This window comes from Haemaphysalis longicornis, unplaced genomic scaffold (genome assembly GCF_048455015.1).
Source record: "Haemaphysalis longicornis isolate Haplotype H1 unplaced genomic scaffold, Haemaphysalis longicornis Haplotype H1 scaffold_6, whole genome shotgun sequence".
Classification (NCBI taxonomy): Eukaryota; Metazoa; Arthropoda; class Arachnida; order Ixodida; family Ixodidae; genus Haemaphysalis; species Haemaphysalis longicornis.
In genome coordinates this window covers 54,543,737-54,567,974 of record NW_027526407.1, presented here as the reverse complement: position 1 = coordinate 54,567,974, position 24,238 = coordinate 54,543,737, and the positions used below count along the sequence as shown (strand labels likewise).

The 24,238-nt window shown below is 45.4% G+C and overlaps 1 protein-coding gene and 1 long non-coding RNA gene across 3 annotated transcripts; one reads left to right on the top strand and one right to left on the bottom strand.

Annotated features, from left to right (window-relative positions):
• LOC144141566 (uncharacterized) lies at positions 1 to 5,342 on the top strand. Its single transcript, XM_077673107.1, has 3 exons — positions 1 to 728; positions 3,297 to 3,427; positions 4,937 to 5,342. Exons 1-3 carry the CDS (start codon positions 581 to 583, stop codon positions 5,168 to 5,170), a joined length of 513 nt encoding a protein of 170 aa, XP_077529233.1. The 5' UTR covers positions 1 to 580; the 3' UTR covers positions 5,171 to 5,342.
• Positions 5,343 to 6,532: 1,190 nt separating this feature from the next.
• On the bottom strand, positions 6,533 to 20,446 carry LOC144142710 (uncharacterized). Of its 2 annotated transcripts, XR_013317036.1 has the most exons (6): positions 20,327 to 20,446; positions 19,502 to 19,553; positions 17,874 to 18,024; positions 10,831 to 10,922; positions 7,300 to 7,462; positions 6,533 to 6,732 (listed from the first exon to the last, which is right to left on the bottom strand). It is a non-coding gene; the product is annotated as an uncharacterized LOC144142710 (long non-coding RNA). The 2 variants fall into 2 exon arrangements; XR_013317035.1 differs by lacking the exon at positions 20,327 to 20,446 and having other exon boundaries at positions 19,502 to 20,307.
• Between the last annotated feature and the right edge of the window lie 3,792 nt (positions 20,447 to 24,238).

Genomic DNA, 24,238 nt, shown 5'->3' with positions numbered 1-24,238 from the left:
CAATGTTTTGTGAAACAAGGATATGCGAGGTAGCAATCACTAAACTTCGGTGCAAAATTCCCCCACTAAATTTTTATCTTTATAAATCTCGTCTGGCTCCATCTCCGCAATGTCCTTTCTGCGACGAACTGGAAAATTTAGAACATTTCCTATTTAATTGCCGCAGCTTCTCCCCAATGCGACGCACGCATCTGGAGTCAACCTTTAGACGCCTTAACCTTCCGCTATCTAGTTACGAGGTCCTGTCACTAGGCGCTTCCGCCCTAGGAGTCTGCCACAGGGATGTTGTGTCTGCCCTCCATTCTTATGTTGTGGCGACAGGCAGGTTTTCCTGCTAGCCAGTTAAACATTCACACATACCTCATTTTTCTTCCTGAATCTACTTTCATATTATACATATTTAAAAAATTCTGTTGGGTATTTTATTTTCTAAATTTTGGGATCTAAAATAATATAGGTCACATCCTCATTAGGCACAAAACTTCTTGGCCAATCCCCCGCGTGGGTATGTGCCATGGTGGGAGGCAACCAACCAACTGCGAGCCACTGACACGTCAGCGCGACGCAGCGGCCACCCCGTATGCAAGTCATGGCGTGCCCCAACCGTAGGATCGTCCGGGAGGTGAAGAAGCGCAGGAAGCTGAGGGACCAGCACACCAAGCTCCTCAAGGAAGCAGCCTCCAGGAGGGCTACATGGGCTGACACTGCCGCAGCCTTCACCATCAGTGGTGGGTAGAACGTTCTTCATTGTCTCGGTACTGGACGCGAGGCCTAGTACTGCGATTCTGTGCACCGCTAAACCCCAACGGTTAAATAATGTCTGCCGCCATAGAACGCTTTGCGACTAAACCATCTCTCTCGCGAATGTTCTGTACATCTCACTCTGGTATCGGTCAATTTTGCCGTGGCCGGACTCGAATCTTCTTTCTGGGCATGGTCACGCTTGGCGACCGTGACAAAGATATCAGACGACGAGATCAAACTCGTTTTGAAGCTCGTATCGATTCGTGACATAAGGCACGACAGAAAACGAGTCAAACGATCCCTGATATAGCTAATATTTTATTTAGGGAGTGTTTCGACAACACAGTTGCCTACAATACCTAAGGAGGAATGTGGCGCTGTGATCGTTCGCCGTGATGGGGGCATAGAGTTGGATGCATTCTTTCCTCATTGGATGGGGCAGTTTCCTGTATGGTGTGAGCATAGAGAGAGAGAGAGAGAGAGAGAGAGAGAGAGAGAGAGAGAGAGAGAGAGAGAGAGAGAGAGAGAAAACTTTTTTATTGAACAAAGGTGGGGTGGTTCCTGATGCATAAGGCTGATGTATATTAATGGGCCTCTTCGATTATCAGTCCCGGGTCGTCCTCGGACTGCCCGAGACGCGATCCGGCGCTCGATTTTCTTATGTATTCCTATGGGACTTCCGGCCCGAACGCGGTCCTCGGACTGGCCGCGGGCCGTCCACGACTGGTAAATTGAGGAGGTCCAGTATGAAACTACAAATGTAAGGCATGGTGTGAGGGGTAGCGGTAGATTCGGATTGTCTCTTTCTGGTTCACGGAAAGTATTATTTCGTTTTCGTTATTGTTTTGCTTGGCTGTGCACCTTGGCGAGTGTAGATCATATAAAACGTGTTTCAAAAAAGAGCGTTCCGAAATACGCTTTCTTTTTAAGCCAATGTCTTGCGCGCGATGGCGTTGCGTTAAAAAATCTCCGTATCGCTGTGTTTGGCAGCAAACAGCAGACCACCTCTGCACGTCTGGGTTTAACTAAACGCGCTCCTTTGAGCTCGTACATCAGTTTTCTTTCATTTGAGCAACGTAATTCACAAAAACGCGGATATGTCGAAAGAAAGGTTTTCTTTCGAACAGAGCGGTTTACGTTGCCATAGAAATGTTTCGAGCCTAATTTACCACTACTCATGTAGTTCCTGCGGGAGCGCGAGAGTCCGTGATGACAGACATCAGATTCCTCTGTAGGTAGGTATTATTTTATGACACTGTGGGCTCAACGCTGTGGTGTGGGTTGCAGGGTGCCCATCCACCGCCCTCATGTAGGCAAGTGAGCATTGTGTGAGCGTACCAACACTTCTTCCCAAGCAACCACCGGACGTCCGTCAGCCGTCCAACGTACGTCCAGCCGTTTCAGAGCCGATGTACATATAACATGTATGTCCATGGACGTACGGATTTAACACTTCCGCATGCCTATTCGGATGTCCGAAATTGGATGCATTTCGGACCTTCCGAAAAAAACCCGCCGCGGAGGCTCAGTGGCTAAGGCGTTGCGCAGCTGAGCACGAGGTCACGGGTTCGATTCCCGGCCGCGGCGGTCGCTTTTCTGATGGAGGCGAAAAGCAAAAACGCCCGTGTGTACGAGATTTCCGCGCACGTTAAAGATCCCCAGGTGGTCAAAATTAATCCGGAGCCCTCCACTACGGCGCGCCTAATCGCCTGCGTTGCGTCGGCGCGTTAAACCCTACAATCAATCAATCAATCAAACCTTCAGAAAAATTCACAGAATCGCACATGTTGCAACGAGATGCATGCGTTCCTACAACGAATACATGCCGCACAACACAAACGCAGTACAGATTAGTATGCAGGGACACGGTAAACTTGCTTCACACGTTACGTTAGCGGTTCTCAAAAGAAGTCGACGTTCGTGTCGGTGAGGTGCTTCAAAAAAGTTTTAAAATCTTGCTTATAACATACAAATAAAATTTGCAATATGCAAGCTAGGGAGTTGATATGCACAAAATCTTTTTAATTAAAAAGCAGAGCAGCTTTTCTGTTTTTGCTGTGATATTCAATTCACGCCATTATTTGATGTATCGCGGTAACTTTGTACGTTCACGGGCGTATGTGCTTATTATTAGTACATCCGTTCCTGGCTGTCCACAGTACGTACGCGAATGTGCATCCAAACATGGACGCTCAGTGGCCATCCAAACTTGGCATTGGATGTTCGGCTGTTTTTCGGACGTTCTGCAACGTCCGTGGTTGCTTGGGCTAGTGGGGGTGCATTTAAATACCTTCGCATCTGTTCCAGAAGGCTTAATTTGTGGTGGCAAAAAGAGAGACTTTTGGTTCTCTGGTATCTGGTATGGGGACTGGGAAGATGATGAACCCACCGGGTTACCCAACATGTGCTCGCCACGGTGAGGGGGGGTGGGGGAGGGGGGGGCTGCGGGCTGCGGATGAGCCAACCGCGGCCGCGGTTCGTGTGTGCTCGATTTCATAGCACTGGCGATATGACAGGTTCTAGCCAACAAGCGCTACTCTCGACCCTCGCAGCGGAGCAGTGCCGGACCAGGTGGCGCGCCATCCGTGCCACCTACAATGTGCATCCGCATCCCAGTCCAGGGCAAATGGAGCGAGTTGGACTGCAGGCTCAGCTTCCTGGACAACTACCTGCGACCGCGCACGTGAGTTGCACACGGGTACTGGTCGATGGGTACCTTGTTTTATCCACCATGTTGCATGCACTCAATCATCCGGCCTCATTTATGTACCAGATTTGTAACTACAGCGGGGTTTGGTTGCGATAGCCTTCTCCTGGCAATTGATTTCAGTGTTCGTATTTGTCTCTAAGCATTTCTTTGTTCCCTTTTTGTTTCGTTTAAAAACCCATGCAAAAGCAACCCCTTGCTTCAGAAATCAATGGCGGGAGCATGGGGTGTAGTAGGGACTCTATAGGGAGGCAAAACGTGCGCCTGCAACTCCTGTATATATATATATATATATATATATATATATATATATATATATAAAGTTAAGAGAAAAGGTTCCTGGCTATGAGGTTAGCTGTACGATAGAGAAGTCAAACTGACAAACATAACATTTATTCCAACGTTTCGACCGGGGACCGGTCTAAGTCAAACTGAAAAACAACATTTATTCTAACGTTTCGACCGGGTACTGGTCTTTTTCAAAGACCGGTCCCCGGTCGAAACGTTCGAATAAATGTTATGTTTGTCGGTTTGACTTCTCTATCCTGTATATATAATAAATATATATATATATATATATATATATATATATATATATATATAGTAGAGACAGAGACACACGAGAAGGACATTAATTTTTTTTTATTTTTAATGTCCTTCTCGTGTCTGTCTCTACTAACCTTATTTTTTCGCGCTCTGTGCGAGTTTTTGTTTTCAGACTCTCTCTCTCTATATATATATATATATTTTGATTTGTTGTAATCATAATCATCATCAAAGAACGCAGCTGTGATGATGGGTTATTGTTATCGATATATGTAGCTCGTACGTTACAAGTCATCGTCATGAACTGTTCCCACTTCCATGAGCAGACACAGAGGCTGGGGTGGGGGGTCTTGTCTGCCTCCTTATCCGGTAGACTGGCGGATGTGGATACGCAGTTGCAGACGCAAAACTATTTGACAAGCACTGAGAGAGAGACAGACAGAGTAAGCGATTATTGGCACCGAGGAAAGAGTCTTTTGGGTAGCCTCCCGATCCCCGGAATTCATTGGCACCGTCCGCTTCAGCCCTCTCCTCCAACTTGCACTGAAAGTTTAAAGGGACAAACTGGCCACGGCTTTCTCCAGTTATACTGCAGGATTTGGAGTGTTTTTTGTATATTCAGCCACAGGATAACTTGTGGTGCTACCACAGTGGGTGTCCTTTAACTGCCCCTCTGTCTCCTTGGAACCGCGTCTGCCATTGGCGACAGCACGCTCCATTTTGATCTTTCCGGTTACGCCAGAACAAAGAATCACGATCTCGGGGTGTTTGTGAAAGAATGGTGCACTCAAGAAAGGGCACCGGTATAATTAAGTCACACTGATACGTGCACTGTCACCCACTGTGAACCGAATTCTTTTGCCATGTCCGTCACTAAGTGCACTGAACACATTGACAAGAAGGGTGTCACCAATCCTGTTTAATTAATCCTCATGGCAGGCATTTGCAGGCGCTCCGTGCTGCTTCAGAAGACGATCAAGCCCGAAACTGGCGACCAACAGGGTTTGGAAGTTCCCAACCTCTCAGCAGAGCAAGTGCCAGCAGCCGAGCAACCGGCTTTCCGAGCTGACATGCAATGGAGTCTGCTACTGGACACGCAGACATCGATGCCTCTGCAGCTGTTCCCGCCGCCGTCCGTGGTCCAGGATTGTCCATCTGACCCGGACCGGATGATCTGTCCTGCACACGCTTTGTGGCGCACTTCAAACCCCTGCGCCCCAGGCAGGGGAACATGGCCCAACATTAAGACGCTCGTTTAGGTGCACAATGACGAGTTTGGCTTACCCGAAGACTGGGAACGACTGTCCGCAGTCGCCAACTCGTACGCACAAGCCGGAAACGGTGGCTGCCCAAGTTCCGTACAATTGTCGCAATAAAAGGACTGCATTCTTTTTTTGCATTGTGAACATATGTTACCCTGGTTTAATTTGCAGGCATGCATGAAAGCTTGCGGCCAGGCCTAAATCTCCGGCTGAAAAGCTTCCGGGAACGCTTACTGCATTATCAGTTGTACAGTTGCATATACTGTAAGGAGAGAAGGCTGATGTTCCAAAACCTCTGTACTGCCTCCAAGTTTGCAGGTTACTCCGGAGGGGCGTGGAAAGCAGCAGGAGAAGGAAAACTCAACACTGACAACATCCTGCTGCAACATATAGAGCGGAAACTCCTGTCTACCTCTATCACTTACAAACTAGCATGCCGCATCCTTGTTCTTCTAATTAGTGGGTGTGCAGTGATTAAAGATCACTAGTACAACTGCTGATATGGTATGCAATGCTTCGTTATGTAATGGTAGTGGCTATCACATTGTGGTCGCAGTGGCACACAGTGATGGGTTGCGAGTTCAAGTAGTAGAGTTCAAACGTTTATTTGGGCCGCGGAAAAAGGAATATGGCCTCCCCAAGCAGCACAAGCCTGTACGGCTTAAAATCAGCCGAAGAACTTCAGCCAGGTAATTTCTGCCCGGCCTTTCTCCAGTCAAAGTGTAAAGCGCGCACTCAAAGGTGGGCCTCTGCCGTGTGTTTAAAGTTAACTGCTGTACACCCAATGGCCACTCTCCTTTTACCAATTCACTGCAGAGGGGTCCACAACGGTCTCCGGCCGTACAGCTTTGCCAGAGATCAGCCATTACCTTTTGCCGGAGGCTGGCTGATGAACCATTGCCCGAGGCCGGCTGTTAAACTTTTGCAGGAGGTCAGCTGTTGACCTTATGCCGATGGTCGGCCGTTGAAATGTGTCTAATCAATGGCCCATAAGCTTTTGCCGAAGTACGGCCAGTCAGCCTTCCCTGGTGAGCGGCTGGTGCCTGGCTGTTCAACTTTAGGTATATACTAGCTGTTCAACCATAGTAGACATTCTGCCATTTACATCCCGGCTGTCCAACCCCAGCAGCTTTCAGTTCGAATTGCGCACATGGGTTCCTAAAAACGGGACATGCTGTAAATTCGTAATGCATGCATAAGCATTTGTGCCCTTTTAAAGAGCACTGTTTGCCCTTTCAGGGACAAATGTAGTGATTTACAAAGTCTGTGGTGATTAGGTTTTTTGACTTAATTTATTTTGCTCAGTTCATGCTGTCCAGTGTCTTCCGGTTCGTTATTTTGCTCAGTTCATACTGTCCAGTGTCTTCCGCTTCGTGCGGCCGCCATCCCAGTCACCGGCGGAGTATAGCCGTTTCTTAATAACAGCTGCCACAGCGACCTTGTTTGCGTCGGGGTACCTGGGCTGTATTGACACTGAAACAAAATTGAAAACAGTCAAATAAGTAACATACTGCACTGTAAAAATGTCCACAGGCTTAGCAATGGCCTTCCTGAAAAAAAAAAATTTGATTGATTGATTATGAGGTTTAACACGCCGAAACTACGCAGGTTATGAGGTGCGCCGTAGCAGAGGGCTCCGGATTAATTTCGACCACCTGGGGATCTTTCACATGTGCCGAAATCTCAACACACGGGCGTCTTTGTTTTTCGCCTCCGTCAGAAAAACGGCCGCCGCAGCTAGGATCGAACCTGTGACCTTCAGCACAGCAGCACAACGCCTTAGCCACTAAGCCACCGCGACGGGTGAAAAAAAAAAGTATTACAAGCTTGCTTAATGCAATGCCTCTAGTTTTCACAACGTACAACTATTCCGGAGAGCCAATATTTATTACGCATTACCAAACAGTATCCGTATTCATTCCTGTAAACAAGAACATTAAAAATAAGCTCTAATGGTCGAACAAATACCCTGAAATAAAGTAGCCCCTGAAAATATTATAATGAATTCCTTGTGCATAAAATAAAATCAGGGCAGCTTACCAAGAACAAGAGACAATGTTGTCTAGCTCGTAGAAGGCCTCTTTCACCCCCTTGGACCCTGCCCAGCTGCAGGACAATGCCACTGGCTGCCCAATCACCATGCCCAACACCGTGCGGGCCCCGCCTTGAAGTCGTAGCCACCCATGTGGCAGAAGTACTGGGCCTAACAGGAGAAAGGAAATTTGAAATACACTTGTAAGTTGAATGCATCGAGGCTGAACATATGACGCAAAAGCATACCTTTAACGTGAGCACATGAGAAAGCAAACAATTTGTTGTCGTAGATAACACAATCAGTTCTGCTGCCTTTTGGTTATGGCACGGCACAGAGCTCTGGCCTTTTCTTTTTAACAGCAGAGCTGTCAAGCTTGTGCTCCTCGGAGGGATGTTACCAGGGCGCTACAGCACACAGTCCGGCAGCCGAGTTTGCGAGGGGGAGGAGGGAGGAGTGGAGACGAGGACCGGTGCACGTACAAGGGTCCTCGTGCAAAAGGTTTAGCCTTGCCGAGCGCACATGGTATGACGTTAGCAATGACATCAGCATTCCGCGCATAACTTTCGCGAGGCTGTTTGCGACAGCAAGGCCACGCCTTTTCTCGCCTCCAGATCGTTTTCGCGGGTCTGCACCTTGTTTCCCGCAGCGGACTACTTCGATGGCAAGTCCGCCGGGATGATAAACCCCGGGACATTAGTTTCCCTCTCGGAACGCGCTTTGTCGGGCCGCGCTCATGTTTAAGTTGCTCGTCGCAGTTCCGGGTAAATACTACGGCGTTGTCGAGGTAGACTAGGAAGGTGTACCATTTTCTGAGGCTTCCCCTCAGCTCCACTGGTCACTGCTGTTTGCAATAGCAAAGCCACGCCTCAATTTTGTTCATAATGTTTTTGAAGTCCACATTCCATGAAAAAAATTCTACATGCGCAAAAAGAATGATCAAAGCGGCGCAGATATGAGAAAGTTATTCTATTTTTTAGTCTAAAAATACAAGCACATGCAGTACTGGCAACGTCACACTTGAGGCCTCCGGATATGACGACAAAGAGCGCTGGCCCTACAGTTGGCTCAGCTTGAAAGTGTGTATATACCATTATTTTGACCAAACGAGCCTAAATGTTGCCTTACTGCTTGTTTTCTTTAAAGTAAGCATAAAAGCTTAACCGTGGGCTCAAAGAATACAAAAATCTATAGAGACAGTAACAGAGCCGCACTATGGCTCCGCTTCGAGCACGTGTGCCTTTCCATGGCGTGTTACGATGCACCACTGTTGATATCGCCTGGCGTCAGCGCGCGTCGCCGAAATACACGCGAACTCGTTCATTCGCACGCCGTATGCTGATGTCTATTCACGGCAGATATTGGCATCGATGGTAGAGGAGGCGTGGTCAGGGAGCATAGCAAAAGTGGACGGCAGCTTCCAGGTTATCAGTCCGTCTCTATGTCTGGGGACATGTTTTAGCACTGGGAAATGCTGTTTCGTTCACTGAAAAACAGCAACATTTTTTTCTCTAGCGGTGATTGGCTGCCTTGAGACAAATTGAACCAAACTGTTTTTGTTGGCAAGCTATTATCCCTTGGAGACAGATATAATTCTGTGTGGCACATTCTGTACTTCGCTACCTTTGCTTGCGTCGGAGAGATTGCGATCGGGTGATGCTTGTTATGAGGTAAATATGGAAGCTCTAGCTACATTGCTTCTAGTATTAGCAAGATGGGGGTTGTCTGCAAGATTGGTGCGTGAGACACAAGCATTCTCACTGCCAGAATTTCACAAACATGACAAGAAACAGACACTGCTCAATTTTTGCAAGCCTCACAGCTTGTGTATATGGTCGAGAGGTAAGAAGCTGGAGTACTGGTTTGCAAGTCAGTGGTTCTAATCCCGCGTTTTGTTTTTTTGCTGCGAGCGTTCTATAAGGTTTTTTTTACCAGAATATGCAGCTGTTTCTTTAACCTTTCTTTGAACCCACAAGTGACGTTCACATGAAACCTCAATAGCAAGGCAGCGCTGAACATGGCTTCACACTAAATTAAAGAGAGGTAAAGATGGTACAGAGTTCAGACAAAGAGACATAGCAACATCCATCAACGCAGCAGCAGGCACGTCACTTTGCTAGTCTCGTGTGGCTGCTTGTCCTCTCCTACTTTCCGGCACAGTACCACCGAACGACAGCGTCACGAAGCGCGGAAAGGAGCTTTCCAGGTCAGGCCACCCTGGGCTTAAAACTTCCAGGACGTATTTTTTGCCGCCCTCATTTGTCCCGCCATATGACATCGGGGTCAGTGAGAAAGTGAGCAGCAGATTTCCGGTTTTCGAGAAGAGGGCAGTGCTCTATTTGCTTGTATTTTTAAATTTAAAATTAAACAACTTTTTTATTTCTACAAGGATCTTGGCAATTTTTTTTGCATCTATCTCTGCACGACACCAAGAACAGATGTAGTGGCCAAAAAGTACCTGAAAGAAATGTGCTCGAGAAATTCACGAGGGACAAACCCACACACAAAAAAAGGAAGCAGACAAAATGAGATTTGACGGACTAGCGATTGAATTTTAATCATGAGTGATAGAAACATTCCACTTTCCTGCAAAATGTCTTATATAGGCAATTGGGGCGTTGCTTTAATTAAAGGTTTAAAGAGCACCCTGCGCAATGAGTTGAGGGAATGATTATGTGCATCTTGCATCGCACGTACCTTCCATCATAGAGAACATATTTTCATGATTCTTGTGGGAGGTGATTGCTGGGACAATAGACTACCCCAAAATACATTCCGAGTAGTCGAGGGAAAGTGCTATGGGTCCCTTTGATAGGCAAGGGTGCGAGAAAAAGCCCACTAATGCCTACGCAAGTTGCTGTGTAGGGACATTGCTTATGAGATACCTCTTTCATGTGGAAAGGTCTGCATTGGGCACACTGGAAGGTGTGTGAACGTGCGATTGCGTGAACATGAACATAACCTCTCAGTTGAGAACTGCACAAGTGGGCATAACCCCATCCATAGCTCTGCAAGCGCATGCATGACGCTCTTAAAAAGCAAGTGAAAATTGTCCAGGTGCAGTGATACATGAGAAAGGAGATACAGGAAGCTTACCACATAGGAAAGAACGGATGCGATTGTGTCAGTGACATTTCAACGGGTCTCCATATGAAAGAGCGTATTTATTAGGCTGTGAATTTTCCTTATCACAATTTTTTTTTGCATGCAAGTGGAGCCACGTAACTTTGGCCTGCAATTATGTGTTCTTACGCTGCCTAAAAGTTAGTTGCTAGTCATTGCCTGTTATCACCAGCTACTTTCTGTGATTGTCAATATTTCGCGCCAAGTTCAAGTATCGTTAAGATGCACCAACTCGCCAAACACATCTTTCTAAGCTTGGAAGAAAGGATGAAATAACCTAAAACACAAAGCAATCACACTGTGCTTCATGACTATGCTAAAGAACCCACCAGTAACTATTAACAGCAGGTATTGTCTAAAGCCTAATAAACTGCATGTCAATTTCCTTGATTTTAAGATGCAGAAATCCCACAAACCTTGTGAGATTAGCAGCAGTGATGCACAGATTTCACCCACTCTCATCCACAGCGTTTGTGGCAGGATCAGTAGTAAGAGCTCATGCCAGGCACTGCAAGAAAAAACAAGACCACACATAATATACGGTACTTTGAAAATGAAAAACGGACAAGCAACCAAAACGAATAGAAAACCGGGCAAGCATTTTGATTGCTTGAGCAGGGTCACAAACTGTTAAATTGTAAAAACAATTCTTTCTTAAGATCTTTGCAGCAGCCAAAAAATTTTGGAATTTGTTAGCACCAGGAAACTAGACTGTAAACAGGTCCTCTGACACAGGGGTTCCCTCTCACAAGTGTTGCAACGTAATGAGAGCATGCTTGCCAATCTTCCCACGAAAACCTGCCTTGAGTTGTTCGCAACACCCAGAAAGTTTCCATAGATGCCACCCATCCCTGTCACAAATGAAGGCATCTAGAACTGACAACCTTAGGTTGTCCTGTGCTTCATGTTCAGACGATATACGAAAATGCTATAAATCAGGGGTTGGCAACCCGCAGCCCATGGGGCAGTATTATGTGGCCCCCGGCACAATGGTAGACCCCTTCTCCTCTGTCACTTTCTACCTGAAGGCCGACATGGCAGTTTTGACCTCAACTGGCATGAAAGCTCGTGACATTCGTGTTGGAAATAAACATGATAAGGATTGCTATTCTAGTTTTGTACACTGCTTTCAATTTCCTCCCCAAAATTTATTTGCCTGCAAAGCCCCCCTTCCCCTTCCAACCAATGAGCCCTCCGGCCCCCTCCGTGTCCATTGCATTAAACCCGGCTCTCCGCCTGAAAAGCTTGCTGACCCCTGCTATTCAGCAAAAGTTGCAAATTTTTAACCTGTCACTGCTTGTTCAATTCGAAGTGAATGAAAATAAGTAAGATCTCTCCTTTGTATGCATCACGCAAGCATACAAACCCATTAAACCCTTCGTAATTTCAATGAAGGGCCCATGAAGACTTGCTAGGGTTGAGGCTAGGCCAAGTTGATTCTAAGTTGAAAAAGACGAGACTGCAAAATGGGCGAGATACATCAGACAAAGAAATGAGGAAAAACACAAGTGCTGTTGTTTCTACTTATTTCTTTGTCGTTTGTGCTGCCTGTTTTGGACATTTTTTTAAAGACTGGGCTGTAGCTCATGTCTCTTGGCAATTGTGTTCAATAGAAAACACTCGCGCCATCACTGAAGGATCCGCGTTTTCTCAGAAGGATCAGGCAGAGTAGGCCACCTTGGATTTGCATGGGAGCCCTGACATAGGCAGTTTGGGGAGAGGCACACATGGCATCACACTGATGTCGATGTCGAAAGGAAATCCATCCTTAACTTTTTCGAGCATGCACATATTAAAATTGACTTAAAATATGTTCTTCCGAACACTTAAAGGTTAACCTTCCTGAGGGGTATCTCTATTTAAAAAGAAAGCTTTTTATGTAGTCATCTGTGCTTTGAAATTTTGTGCCAGCACTCCTTTAAGGGTCAGATTGAAGTTTTCACTATTCTCCACACTATAATGTGGCAAGGGCCCTGTGACACACTGGAAGGCAGCAGCAAAAAAATGGGCAGTCAGCAAACTAGATTCCACACCATTGTGATGAAACCAAATCTTTGGAATCGCTGATCAAACAACCTTGCGGAGCTCATCAGTGTTTTAAGTGCTAAATGATATAGCCATGGTGTTCGTTCTTGCTTTAGGTGCTGACTCTGAGTAGAAGCAGGCAACTGAAGCTCACCTGAACCCTCAGGGAGTTCCAAGGGAATGCCAGGCATGATTTACATGATTTTGCTTTCAACTTTAAAAGCTGCCATGCAGTTGAAGAGCCATCCAAAGAATGGTGCAACATCCTACCATTTGCAAAACAGCTTTCTTTCATTTTATGCTGCTCTCCTTATGCAACTGCATTGCAGCTGTTTGTCCTTCATGTTATCATTAGAAAATATTGTTAATTTTGACATGGAGCCCTAGAAGTTCTGGCAAAAAGTCAACACAACTGTTTTAACTCTTTCGGGACCGCTCCATAGGCCTTCGATCACATATGATCGATGGTTTCGCGAGCCTGCAGAATACACATTTTCGCTCGATGGAACACCTAGCGACATCTAGGAGATAGTTTGAAAACTGGAGTTTTCTCTTTTGTGAAGTTTCGTTTTTTATCGCCAGGCAGCAACGTGTCAGATATTTTATTCTGACGGGCAGTAGTTTCAAATGTAAACAAACATGGAGTCATACTCGCGCGAGCGCGATAAGAAATCCGCCTCGTCTCGTCTCGCACATCTTCGCCTTCTACTGTGGATTTGAACGATGAGAGAGGCAGTGAAGAGTCGGAATGTGGCTTTAGAGATTGGATTTCAGCTCGAGTGAGGATTCGGGTGTCGATCAGCCTGAACATCAAATCGCGCTCAAAGGTGGGTGTTGGTTTCGGTTTCAATTGGCTCTGGAGTAAATATGTGCGCTCGAAATATGTTCTGGCTGGTTTATATTTGTTCGCTAGGGTGTTAACTACCTATGGTGGTGATCTCCGGCCACCAGTGCAGAAACGGATGAAGTTTTCGCCGGGACGAGAGCCCGGCGTGTACCTGGGCGACGACGAGCCATGGCCTTAGTGCCAAAAAGATCACACACAAAACAAAAAACCAGTTACACCTAGCCGCATCAAACTTTTGCGATGAAGAAACAAAGCATTGTGTTAGATTTTGTATATCCTGAAATAATTTTATTATGTTTTAATATTTTATATTTACGCTTTTTTCGATCTTTCTCTGTAGTTTTTTTACGAAGTTCTTACTTTCAGATTTTTTCATGGTTCTATCGCCAGTGTTGAAGTAAAACTTGGTATTGTATGTCAAAGAGCATATAATTAGCTGCATTTTGGTATATGCTAAGGCAGGATGGTGCCTTTGCTTTATGTAATAAAAAATTTGTACCGCGACCTCCCTTTTTCATCACTTTTTCCGGCGGTCCCGAAACAGTTAATATTCAAATATTTTGGTTGTCCCCACACCATACCTTAATTAAGATTAATACCCTAGTTACATGGCGGAAGTAACTGTAGTTACGTTTAACGGTGGTTACTAAATTTTAACTGCGGTTATCGCAAACTGCGGTTTTGGCTGTTACATGCGAAATTCCAAGTGTGTCGACAGCGGTCACTTGGTTGTGAGCGTAACAAAAATAAAGTAACAAACTTTTAACCTCACGATAAAAACCAAAGGCGAAGCAGTGTAGACAAAAAATATCGTTAGACAGTTGCTTCAGACCCAAACGCGACGCACTCGCGCACGCCGAAAAAGGGGCTTCCCCAGCAGCTCGCGAGCGGCTTGTTCTCGGGTCGGTTTGGTGTTGGGAACTTAGGATCGTGGTAGATATTTGACCGGCGCTATCTCTACAACTGCAAATTACAATACATAGCACAATTTTTAACCTTTATAATATCCACTTTGTCGCATGTGGAACTTCTTTTCCGCGATTGATTTCGAAGAGGGGCGACAAGCTGTTGCTACCGTGGTCTGGGCTGGTTCGAGCCGCTTTCAGTGCCGTGCGGACAGACGCGTCGGCATGTTTGCAGGAACGGCCGACGTGCGCACGGATCGTTTCCGAGTGCTGAAAACGCTTCATGATTGCCTGCTTTGTCTATTTTTTTTGGCAAACGATCAGCAGAATTTACAAATTTAGGCTTTTCTCATAGTTGATCGGGTGGACCGGGAAACGAGCTGCTGCTCACGCGCGGTCGTGCCGACTGCGAGAGCGACGCAAAGAGCACAAGCTCCTCTTGGGGGCAGCTTCGAGGGCTCCCGCTATTTCAGGCCTTCGTCTTCTGCGAACGCCAGGTGATTTTTTTCGCCTACGCTGATGCGCCGCCACTTGTGTGCAAACTGAACACTGCGGCAGCAGCAACTGCGGTTAGCGTAACCGAACTGAGGTGGCCAAGCTCAGTTTGCGTTAACCATGGTTAGCGGGGTAACTGTGCCCGTGTAACTAGGGTATAAGGGTCCCAGTCGACTGTGGGAAACTAGCAGGCGAGTTTTACTCATTACATAACAAACTGAAGTGTGTGTTAAAATAGGCCATTTCAATCTCTCATTTGGAAAAACAAAGCCCATGAAATGTGTATTTTGAGAACACTTATTGATACAGTTCTGTCATTATTAAGCATCATACTACATTTCCCCACCTGTAACTTTATCAAATTAAAGCAGTGCATCTCAGCCGCGCTGCAGTACATTAGCATTTATTCGAATAATCACTAAGATCAAAAAGCCTCATAGCAGCCACTGAGTAAAAATGTTTGTGCGAATGACGGGAAAGGAATGCTTCTATCATGAAAATACAAAACCTGGACCTCGTACTTATATTATTGCACTTTTTACAGCCTACAAACCGTTGGCTTTATTTCAGTTGTCTCAATTACGACATAGTACCGCATTTCCTCTTTAGTCTTGTGTAATAAAGCAAGGATATTGGAAGAAGCACACGCCGCAAAATTCTGCGCATAGGTGTCCTCGCAGTGTTGAACCTCAAAAAAAAAAAAAAAAAAGCACACGCAATAAGAAACAAACAGGCCCAATTTTTTGCACTACGGCTATGAATGGTCAGTTGCCTAGATTGTAAAACTCTGCTGCCCCAATATTGTTGAGGCCACGGAAATGGCAGGGGACAAACTCAGTACGCTCGCACAAGCTTGGCAGCCACAGAAATTGCAGCGTGCAGTCGTAGTTGACAAAGAAAGATGCCAAAAAAAGGTGCGTATGTGTGTGTAGGGGGGGGGTGAGGAGGGGGCATCAGTAGTTGCTCACTAAAGCCACCAGCGGTTGTCTTACAACTAAAGGTAGAAAAACTATTTTCTGCAAAAAAAAAAAAAAAAATGCGTGAATGCATTTGACTTCTCACTGTTTAGCCGTACAGCACTTTCCAAGCTCACTGACGACTTATTTATAAGAGGTTCACAGCACTGTAGAAAGCCACGGCTTCTTTCTTAATAACTACGACTTATCTAAAATTACAGCCAGGCTGCATTCTGAACTTCTCTACCAGAAATACTGTTTTGCGAAGAACAAACTATTTGCCGCAGTGTTTGACTCAGCCTCATCTTTACTGCTTTCAAAACAGCGGTTTATTTGTACTGCAGAAACGGCTTCCTTGAATGTTTTTTTTTTATATTAGCTTTCTAAGGAAGCTTTGCAACCTTCATTTAAAGGTTAGCAGTGTACTGTGTTCGCAATAGGAAAAAAAAAAAAAAAAACCGGCAATATTTATGTCTTTGCTGCGGTGCTCACAGGATAGCGGCGGCCCATGCACTAGCCCAAAGCTGGGAAACATGCACGCACCACCGTGTGCAAGCAAAATGCCTACAAGCTCCTAGAGCAAAATCTTCTGAGAAATGTCATCACATCTAAAAATACTTTTTCGTTTCGTGCAAGAAAATGCACTACAATTTCCTACTATCTTAACTGGACCTTTACAAACCGATACCTACCTCGACATCTTAGAAGCTCTTGATTGAGGAATGCATTGTGATAATTGCTTAACGTTATCAAACTCAGCACTGATTCATTACTTCAGGCACCCCTGTCTCCAGGGACCTGCCAGGAGAAATGCACACATGGCTTTTTCCACATTGGCATAGTGAATGGCAAAAAAGCCGCTGCCTCTTGAGCTACTGCCGCAGCACTGACAGGAACATTGTCAGCTTGTTCTTTTCCACGGTTATTAACACAGTAAGCTTCTAGCCAACAACAGAGGTTAGAAACTTGCACAGGATACTAAAAAAACTGAGCAAGCCTTGTCTATACAGTACAAGAACTTCTGAACTTGTGCTTGGTTGCTGCAGTGAAGTTTCTGAGGAAGCATAAATAAATGCTGCTTAGGAGACAATAAAGACGAATTTCTGTTGAATTTACATTGGCAATATTTAGTTCTTTGTATGATTATAATTTATGTTTCATCCAGCTGCCCCCAAGTAAGGAAGTTTTTAAGCGCAGACTCGATTTAAGAGCACACATCGTGAACTTGTGCGAGAAGCTGCATCTTTCACGGTTTTCGATAATGCTATGAACTTTCTAAAAATAAAGCACCGATGAGCTTAGATAGTGCCATTACCATCAAACAGTGCTTACTCAATTGCATTCCAGACGATTTGTCTCAGCACCAAGGTTTTGGCAAGTACAATTTTATTCAACGAGTCAGCACCCTACAGTTTAACAGTGCACTAGAGAGCGCACTCATGGTGAGCGAGAACTAACTGCACGGCGGGTTTGCCCATGCTGTGCACAGGCTGCAAATGCCCCGTGTTGCATGTTGTCTTATCAGATTCATGGCCTCTGAGTGGTATATTTTGTCATGGCAGTCCTCTTGAATATAACAGCTGTACCCACATTTTTCAGACTTTTTTTTTCCTCCAGCATGCAGGTCGGCATGCCTTGGGTGAAAATGTGCAAAGGCTGCTTGTTTGAGCGTCACTGCACAGTTGTTGAGTACATAAAAAAATAACAAACACAAGATCGTTATGCATTAAAAACCATAACTAAGATTTTGGGGGTCCCTGAGTGCTTCCGCAAATAGATTATCACGCCAAATTGAACATATTTGAATGTAGCACCTTTGCAACAATACGCGCTGTCGTATGCTGTTTTTAGAGCCCAGTTATTGATTCCAATCCCATTATCTATCGCTAATTTCTGTTCGCTACAGGTTAGCAGTGTTCATTTTATAGACGAGAAACCAACAAAAATCAACCCTTTTCTAATGCTACAGCTCAGCTCTGCGGGGACGGTGAGACGCACAGCTAATTCGTAGGGTATAGGAGTCGGGTGCAGCAATTGACTGGAAAAAGTGTGGCACAGAGAAATATAGCTCCACAAACCGCGATTTCGGTGAGAACCACGCAAAGCATGGTCCATTTGCAGCCTGTGTACAGCATACGCAATCCTCGCATGCAACTAGCTTTCACTCGCCTTTAACCCACTTTCTACTGCACTGTAAACTGTGGGTTGCAAACTGTTGAATATGAACTTACCAATTTTCAAATCAGATTAGGTGTCCGAATCGGCCACACGATACGCAGTCCAATGCGGCTGGTGGCATGTGGCTGGGGCCGTGGCTGCTCCCGCTGTCCCCCGAGAAATGCCTGCACAGCTCCACACCAATCCCGGGCAAATGGCGCCACCCTGAGAAGGTTGTAAAATTGTGGTCTATAGTCAGGGCGCCTACCAAACTGATGCGTCAAAATTTCCCTAGTTTTTGCTTCAGCAAATTGCCATGAGCAACATGAGTTCATTCATCTCTAGGCAGTCTCAAAACGTCACATGATGCTGTCATGATCAAGTATGCTGAACAATCAAAACAATAGAGGAGGTGAACAAATATCATACATTTCTTAAATTGAATTCAAATAGTTAAATACAAATACGAATGTTACTGTATTTAGTCGATTATAACACGTTTTATTTTTGCAACCTGAAGTCAACCCTCGCGTTACAATCTGCCTAAAATTGCAATGATGCACCCATTTGTCATCAATGGCTACAGTTCTGACCATTTCGCAATCTATGTCAGCAAGATGTGTCAGAGTTGTTCGGGTCCACTACAAGCTAAGATCAACTTTTTTCGTTTCCTTGCTTTTTTTCTGTGGTGGTTGACAGCGTGCGCAACTTTTTTCCTTTGTTTTCGCGCCGTACTTTAGTATTGAGGCATAGGTAACTTTCATTGCCCTGAAGTGTTTCAACACCGCTTCAGCTCCCCTTGTTACGGCAACGTGTTGCACTCAGTATGACCCATGCTATTTTAATGGCTCAAGAAATCGGGAATTCGGCAGCTCCCCGAAGAGTCAACATCGACCGTCTGTGGATGGCAGCTACTGCGGGAGCGCCTTTTTACATGCGAACCCTGCCCAAAAAGTTTCCGAGGGCCTTGCTACAGCTGCCACGTCGAATTACAAAAGGGTGTTGCTGATTTCGTCACCAAACAGTGTAACCGCCTTTTGGCGGTCAGTGTTGAGCTGATACAGCTCAAAACAAGTGATATCGCTCGACAGATGGGCTTCCTGCGAAGTTATAAGTGTCAAAGGTGGGCGCCTAGCCCAAGTGTTTGAAAAATAAATGTGCTTTTCCATAATTCCACTGGCCTCACGTGAGTACTTTGGCGGCGCTTCTTTTTTTTTTTTTGGCACAACAGAAAGTTACCCTTTGAGTTACTTTAGTGGTTTTAATTTTTCTTTTTTATGCGATGAAGTCACCCCTCGCATTGGGACTGCACCTGCAAGATCTAGTGCTTACTCACATTACTAGCATTATGACATAACAGCTGCCCAGCCTCAAGCAGATGTTGAAGGACTCTTCACCCAGAAAACCTGGTTTGCACAGGCACTACATCATGTGCAATAGAAATATAAAACAGGAATTCACTTTCTGCACGTATAAAAAGCTACATTCAACATAATTCAACTGTCCTAAACATGCAGAGCATCCTACCGCTGAAAGGGCTACCTACTACTATTATTCCTGTGGTAATGCAAGAATAAACAACTCCCACAAGTTAGGTGGGCATAATTCCTGCTGCAAAGGCCCCACATCACTCAAACGCATACTTATAGGTCCAGTTTCTATTTCTGGGTTCCTATATCGGCAACATAAATGCAGTACGTACCTGTTATTGCTTTTCATCTTGCCAGACAGCCCCCGTCCTGAAGCTCCAGCCACTTTTAAATGAAAAGGTTGCAAAGAAAAGTTACATAAGCACAAACGTCGTTACCTGCCAAAGTTAAAAGCTCACAGTGCACTACACATTCCGAGAAGTAAGAACACTCACTCAATGATTGTTTTATTATCAAGACAGTTATGTCAAAAGACCTAACCACAGAATTGATGAAAGGTGCTTAAAACCAATGCTATGTAAGCGTAGATAGCGTTTACAGCAATGTGAAATATACTCCGCCTATGTGCTCCTGAACTACAAACCGTTTGAAGAAAACAAATAGTTTTCAGCCAGTAACAAGACGATAAAAAAATATCAAAACACTTTTATTGCCAAGTTAAGATTCTCAAACTATTTAAGGTTTTCATTTTTCTCAAGGGAAGTTTTACGTCCGATAAGTTAAGCAGTCGCACATTGTATTTTGCTTTGTTCAAAGTGGCACAGCTATCGAAATAAAACAAAAGCACGGTGAAACCGCACGGCCGCATATAGAAATAGACCTAATGCGATAAAAACCGCATACGAAACAAAACACGTCGATTCCTCACGATGTTATCAAGAGCACCGGCAATTATTTCAAACTTCCTAAGGCCCTCCGCTGCGCCCACCACCTGTCCGTCAGCAACGCTAGACATATCGAGCAGCGCCAGCAAATTGCATTTAGCTTGCACGAACCACAGCGTGAGACTGACGCGGAAACGAGAAATCAAGCCAATAACACGTTTCTGGCACCGAACCTTAGTCGCGCTACAAAAGGTCCAGCAAAAAAGAACTTACCGAACACGCCGCCGTTCTTCGATCGTTTGCCGCTGTATTTCAGCTTATCCTTAACCGCACGTGTTTCCAACGTGGCAAGCAGGCTTTATCCACAAAGGGCGAACACATTTTACGACGGTATATCGCACAAAAAACATAATTAACAACACGGACAACGCGCAACCACGGCCGACCTCGCCGGCACCACTTGATGGAAAAATTACATCGGAAACGACCGCAGCGCCGAAACGGCCAAATACATGAGCAGAGTTACGACTTTAAATTTTAATTCAAAGTGATCATACAACATTTCCAAATTTTTCAATCTTCAAAGAATCATTTATTAAAAATTGTCATTGCTTTTGGTGTTCACCAGTATTTCAGTTTAAATAGAATCCTGATCGGAAGCGACTGCAGCGCCGAACAAAAGAGCAGAGTTCTCTCTTTGTATTTTTATGCAAAGTGATCACACCATAGAGTTTCTCATTAACTCACCTAGAGTGGAATCTGGCGCTAGCGTCAACGTGATTCGGCGGAGGCGCTCTACGCCTCCATGAGTGCCGCCATAGTGTGTAGTTCGGCCGGAAGTTCGGCGTGGCTTGGCCGGCAACGACTTTGTGGCTACGCAAATTGAGTTTTTGTTTAAAAAGTTGCTGCCAAAAGTGCCGCTGTTAACAAATTTTATTTTGTATAAGACACCGTGTTAGAGGGCTTATGTTTCCAAACAAATTTGGGTGTTACAAAGAAAAAAAAAGCAGAAGTGCTGCCTTTGTCTCACGCCACCAGATACAGCGGGCCGTCCCGGATTTATTTTTAAATTATTACATACTCCAAACTGGGTGAGCTTTTCTTTGATTTTTTTCTAATATTTTGCTGAAAAAAATGTTTAGATTGTCTGAAACTGTGCTCTTGCTTCCTCTCAATACAGTATTATTATCGTATGCTACGCGTTTCAGCAGGCGGTCGTGGGCAGAACAGATGCAACGTAGAGATACAGGAATGATGGAATCGCGTCGTATTTATTTGCTTTGTCCAAGCAGATTTAAATAAACTTAGAGGCGATGCCTATTACCGCAAGTAAGTCTTCAAGCACGCGCGATGAAATTGCATGAATGCGTTAAATGGCAAATAAATCCTGGCTTGTCGAGTAGCTATGTGCTGTCTCATTGCGCTTGGCCAAGGCAGTGAATGCTTCAAGGGGTAAGTAAACGCAGCGGCGGCGACGAGCGATGCGAAAATCGTAACTGAATGTGTGCAGAAAACGGATAGTGTGGGCTAACATAGCTTATTTAGTGGCTGTAGTGTGCGCGGCGGCGGCAAGCGGTATGAACAGGCCGCTGGGACGTTCGCTCGCTTTTTGCTGGCCAGAAGCAGCCCACAAGCGAGCGGCAGCGGCGATACAGTGAACTGTGGCGACGAGCGACGACGACAGAGGACATTGGCGGCAGTGTATTAATTTTTTTTCGCTTGTCGCTGTCACCCAGTACTCTTTGCGGTTGTACCTTTTGAGTTACGTTTTCGGCGTCGCTTGTCACCGTCACTGCATGTGGTCACCCCTTCATCTTAAGAAACTCGCCGCTAACGCGAGCACATGCGTTAAGTGCTAATCACGCTGTGCTTTAGACATAGCTGTGATAGCCATTGAATGCCAGAAATTGGCATCCCGAAAACGGAAACGCACACCGAAAACAGAACTAACAAGCACTTCAGAGCCGAGAAGCCTAATCCATAGTCCTTTGTACTAGCCACCGGCTGCCAATCCGATTCGCACACTACCCACAATTCCCATGTCGGCGTGCGATCGCAGCGACACTTTCCGCTCTAGGTAATATTGAGAAACTCTATGGATCACACAACATTGCGAAATTAATCAATCTTTAAGGAATCATTCATTCAAAATTATTATTGCTTTTTGTGTTCACAAGTATTTCAGGTTTAATGGGCTCCTGATTGCAATTTTCCCGATCGCTGCCTTCTTGCTCCCGGTCTTTTCCGATTGGCTGCCAGTTTTGTCCAGAAGATCTAAGCCAATCAGGCTGTATTTTTGGCGCATGGCAGCGCCCTGAAAAAACCTTGAACGGGGATGATGATGGCGAGTAAAAGTCTTTGAATCGGAGTGACGGCATGTTCCATTTCACCTGTCTTAGCTATTTATTTTACCTCGGACTTGTCTTAGCTGCCGCTATCTCTGGCTCTGATTCCCTGCGCCGTACGCGGTCTCGTGGACTTGTCTCGGTCATAACCAGACAAATAAAAATTCACGTGTGCCTTACAATGCTTTTCAGCTCGGACAAAATTTGGCGTTCGGCCTGCTTCAGCGCAGGCTTGCACGGGAGTCCTGAATCATTCGGCTCGCGCGTTTGCAGATCGTGATGTTGCATTAATCATTTGAAGGTGTGATCTGAGACTTCAGGGTGCGTAATCATTACCGAGGGAAATCTTTGTCGCAGGTGTCGCTAGCCTTACGCTTTTTCAACCACTTGGTTGGTAAATCTATAACTTCTCGTAAAAGGTACAGCGTTTATGTGAGTCTTTACTGTACTCGCACAGGACTATTCACTAGCATTTCTTTTTTTTTTTTTGTCGGGTGTTTTCTTCGTAACTTCTGCGAGGAAAACTGGGAGGGAGGAATACCTTTATGATACGGAATGAAAATGACGACAAGGAATGAATACACCAGCACAGAAAAACGCACGCAGACACTATAAGTACTCTAGAAACGCAAATCTGAAAGACTCACAAACGCGCACACAGTGCAAACGTTCACAGAATTTCCTCAAAGCCGGTCACGGAGAAAGGCAAGGCCTTCGCAGCCCTTGTCGCAGACGCAGTCGAGGGCTGTGAGCCTATGCTAACGCTGAGTTTCAGCACACAGTGCAGGTTCAATGTCCTAACGAACACTACAAGAGTGACAGAGAGGTGATACTCGTCTCGTCTTATGCATGCAGGTAGTCGTTGGCGAAAGCGATGTTGAAGCTTCCTCACGTTTCCGTAGGTCATGCTGAAGTAACTGGAACTGGCCCATGCAGCATTCGGGGAGCCCAGGCGGGGTCATTTCTGTAGTGGTCGGTTGGCAGTTGTAGCTGCAGCGGCGGCTAGCTGTGGCTTTTTGTGTGTGCGTGACAGCTTACTCACCCCGTAATTGCGCATATTAGGTAATAGACCCCCAAACGAACGAGTTCCTCTAAACAATTATCTTTGGTTAAAGCTAGTTTTGTATAAACGAAGTTATATGCTGTCAATCAAAAGTATTAGAAATCAAACATAAAGAGCTAGCTCTTCTCAAACATTGAAACTGCATTGCTGACGCTGTCATACAACTACACTTCTGATGAAGGCCAAAAACGAAAACGCCCGTGTGTTCGAGATTTCGGCGCACATTGAAGATTCCCAGGTGACCGAAATTAATCCGGAGCCCTCCACTACAGCGCGCCTCGTCGCTTGTGTATCTGTACAGCGAGTTAAGCCACATAATAATAAATCAACCAATCTCAGAAATTTACGTAACAGTTTATTTTTTTTTTTCAGGGCTATAACAAAATACGCTCAAATTATGCACCGTTCTTACTGGTCACGTCTGAGGGGTTGTAAAGATAAGATTGGGACCACTTCGCCTTCCACAGAAACAATGAGGGAACTAAAATTTAGGATGCCCACGTGGTCTAATTAATGAATCGTTGCCTTCATATTTAGACTGCTATCATGGCTTCGGCTGGTGAAATCCTCGTTTTCTTGACGCGTGAAAAAAAAAAAACGTTATCTCTAACCTGAATTTCGGCAATTTTTTTAGTGGGAGGTCTTATCGGTACATAGATCTGCTGTCATGTTTAGCGTCCGCTGAGCGGCACATTTGTTTGCACACAGCTGCTGTCCTTTTCTCAGTCCAGGAAGCCACGAGCTTTCGCCACTGTTCGGGCCCATGTTAGTGCATTT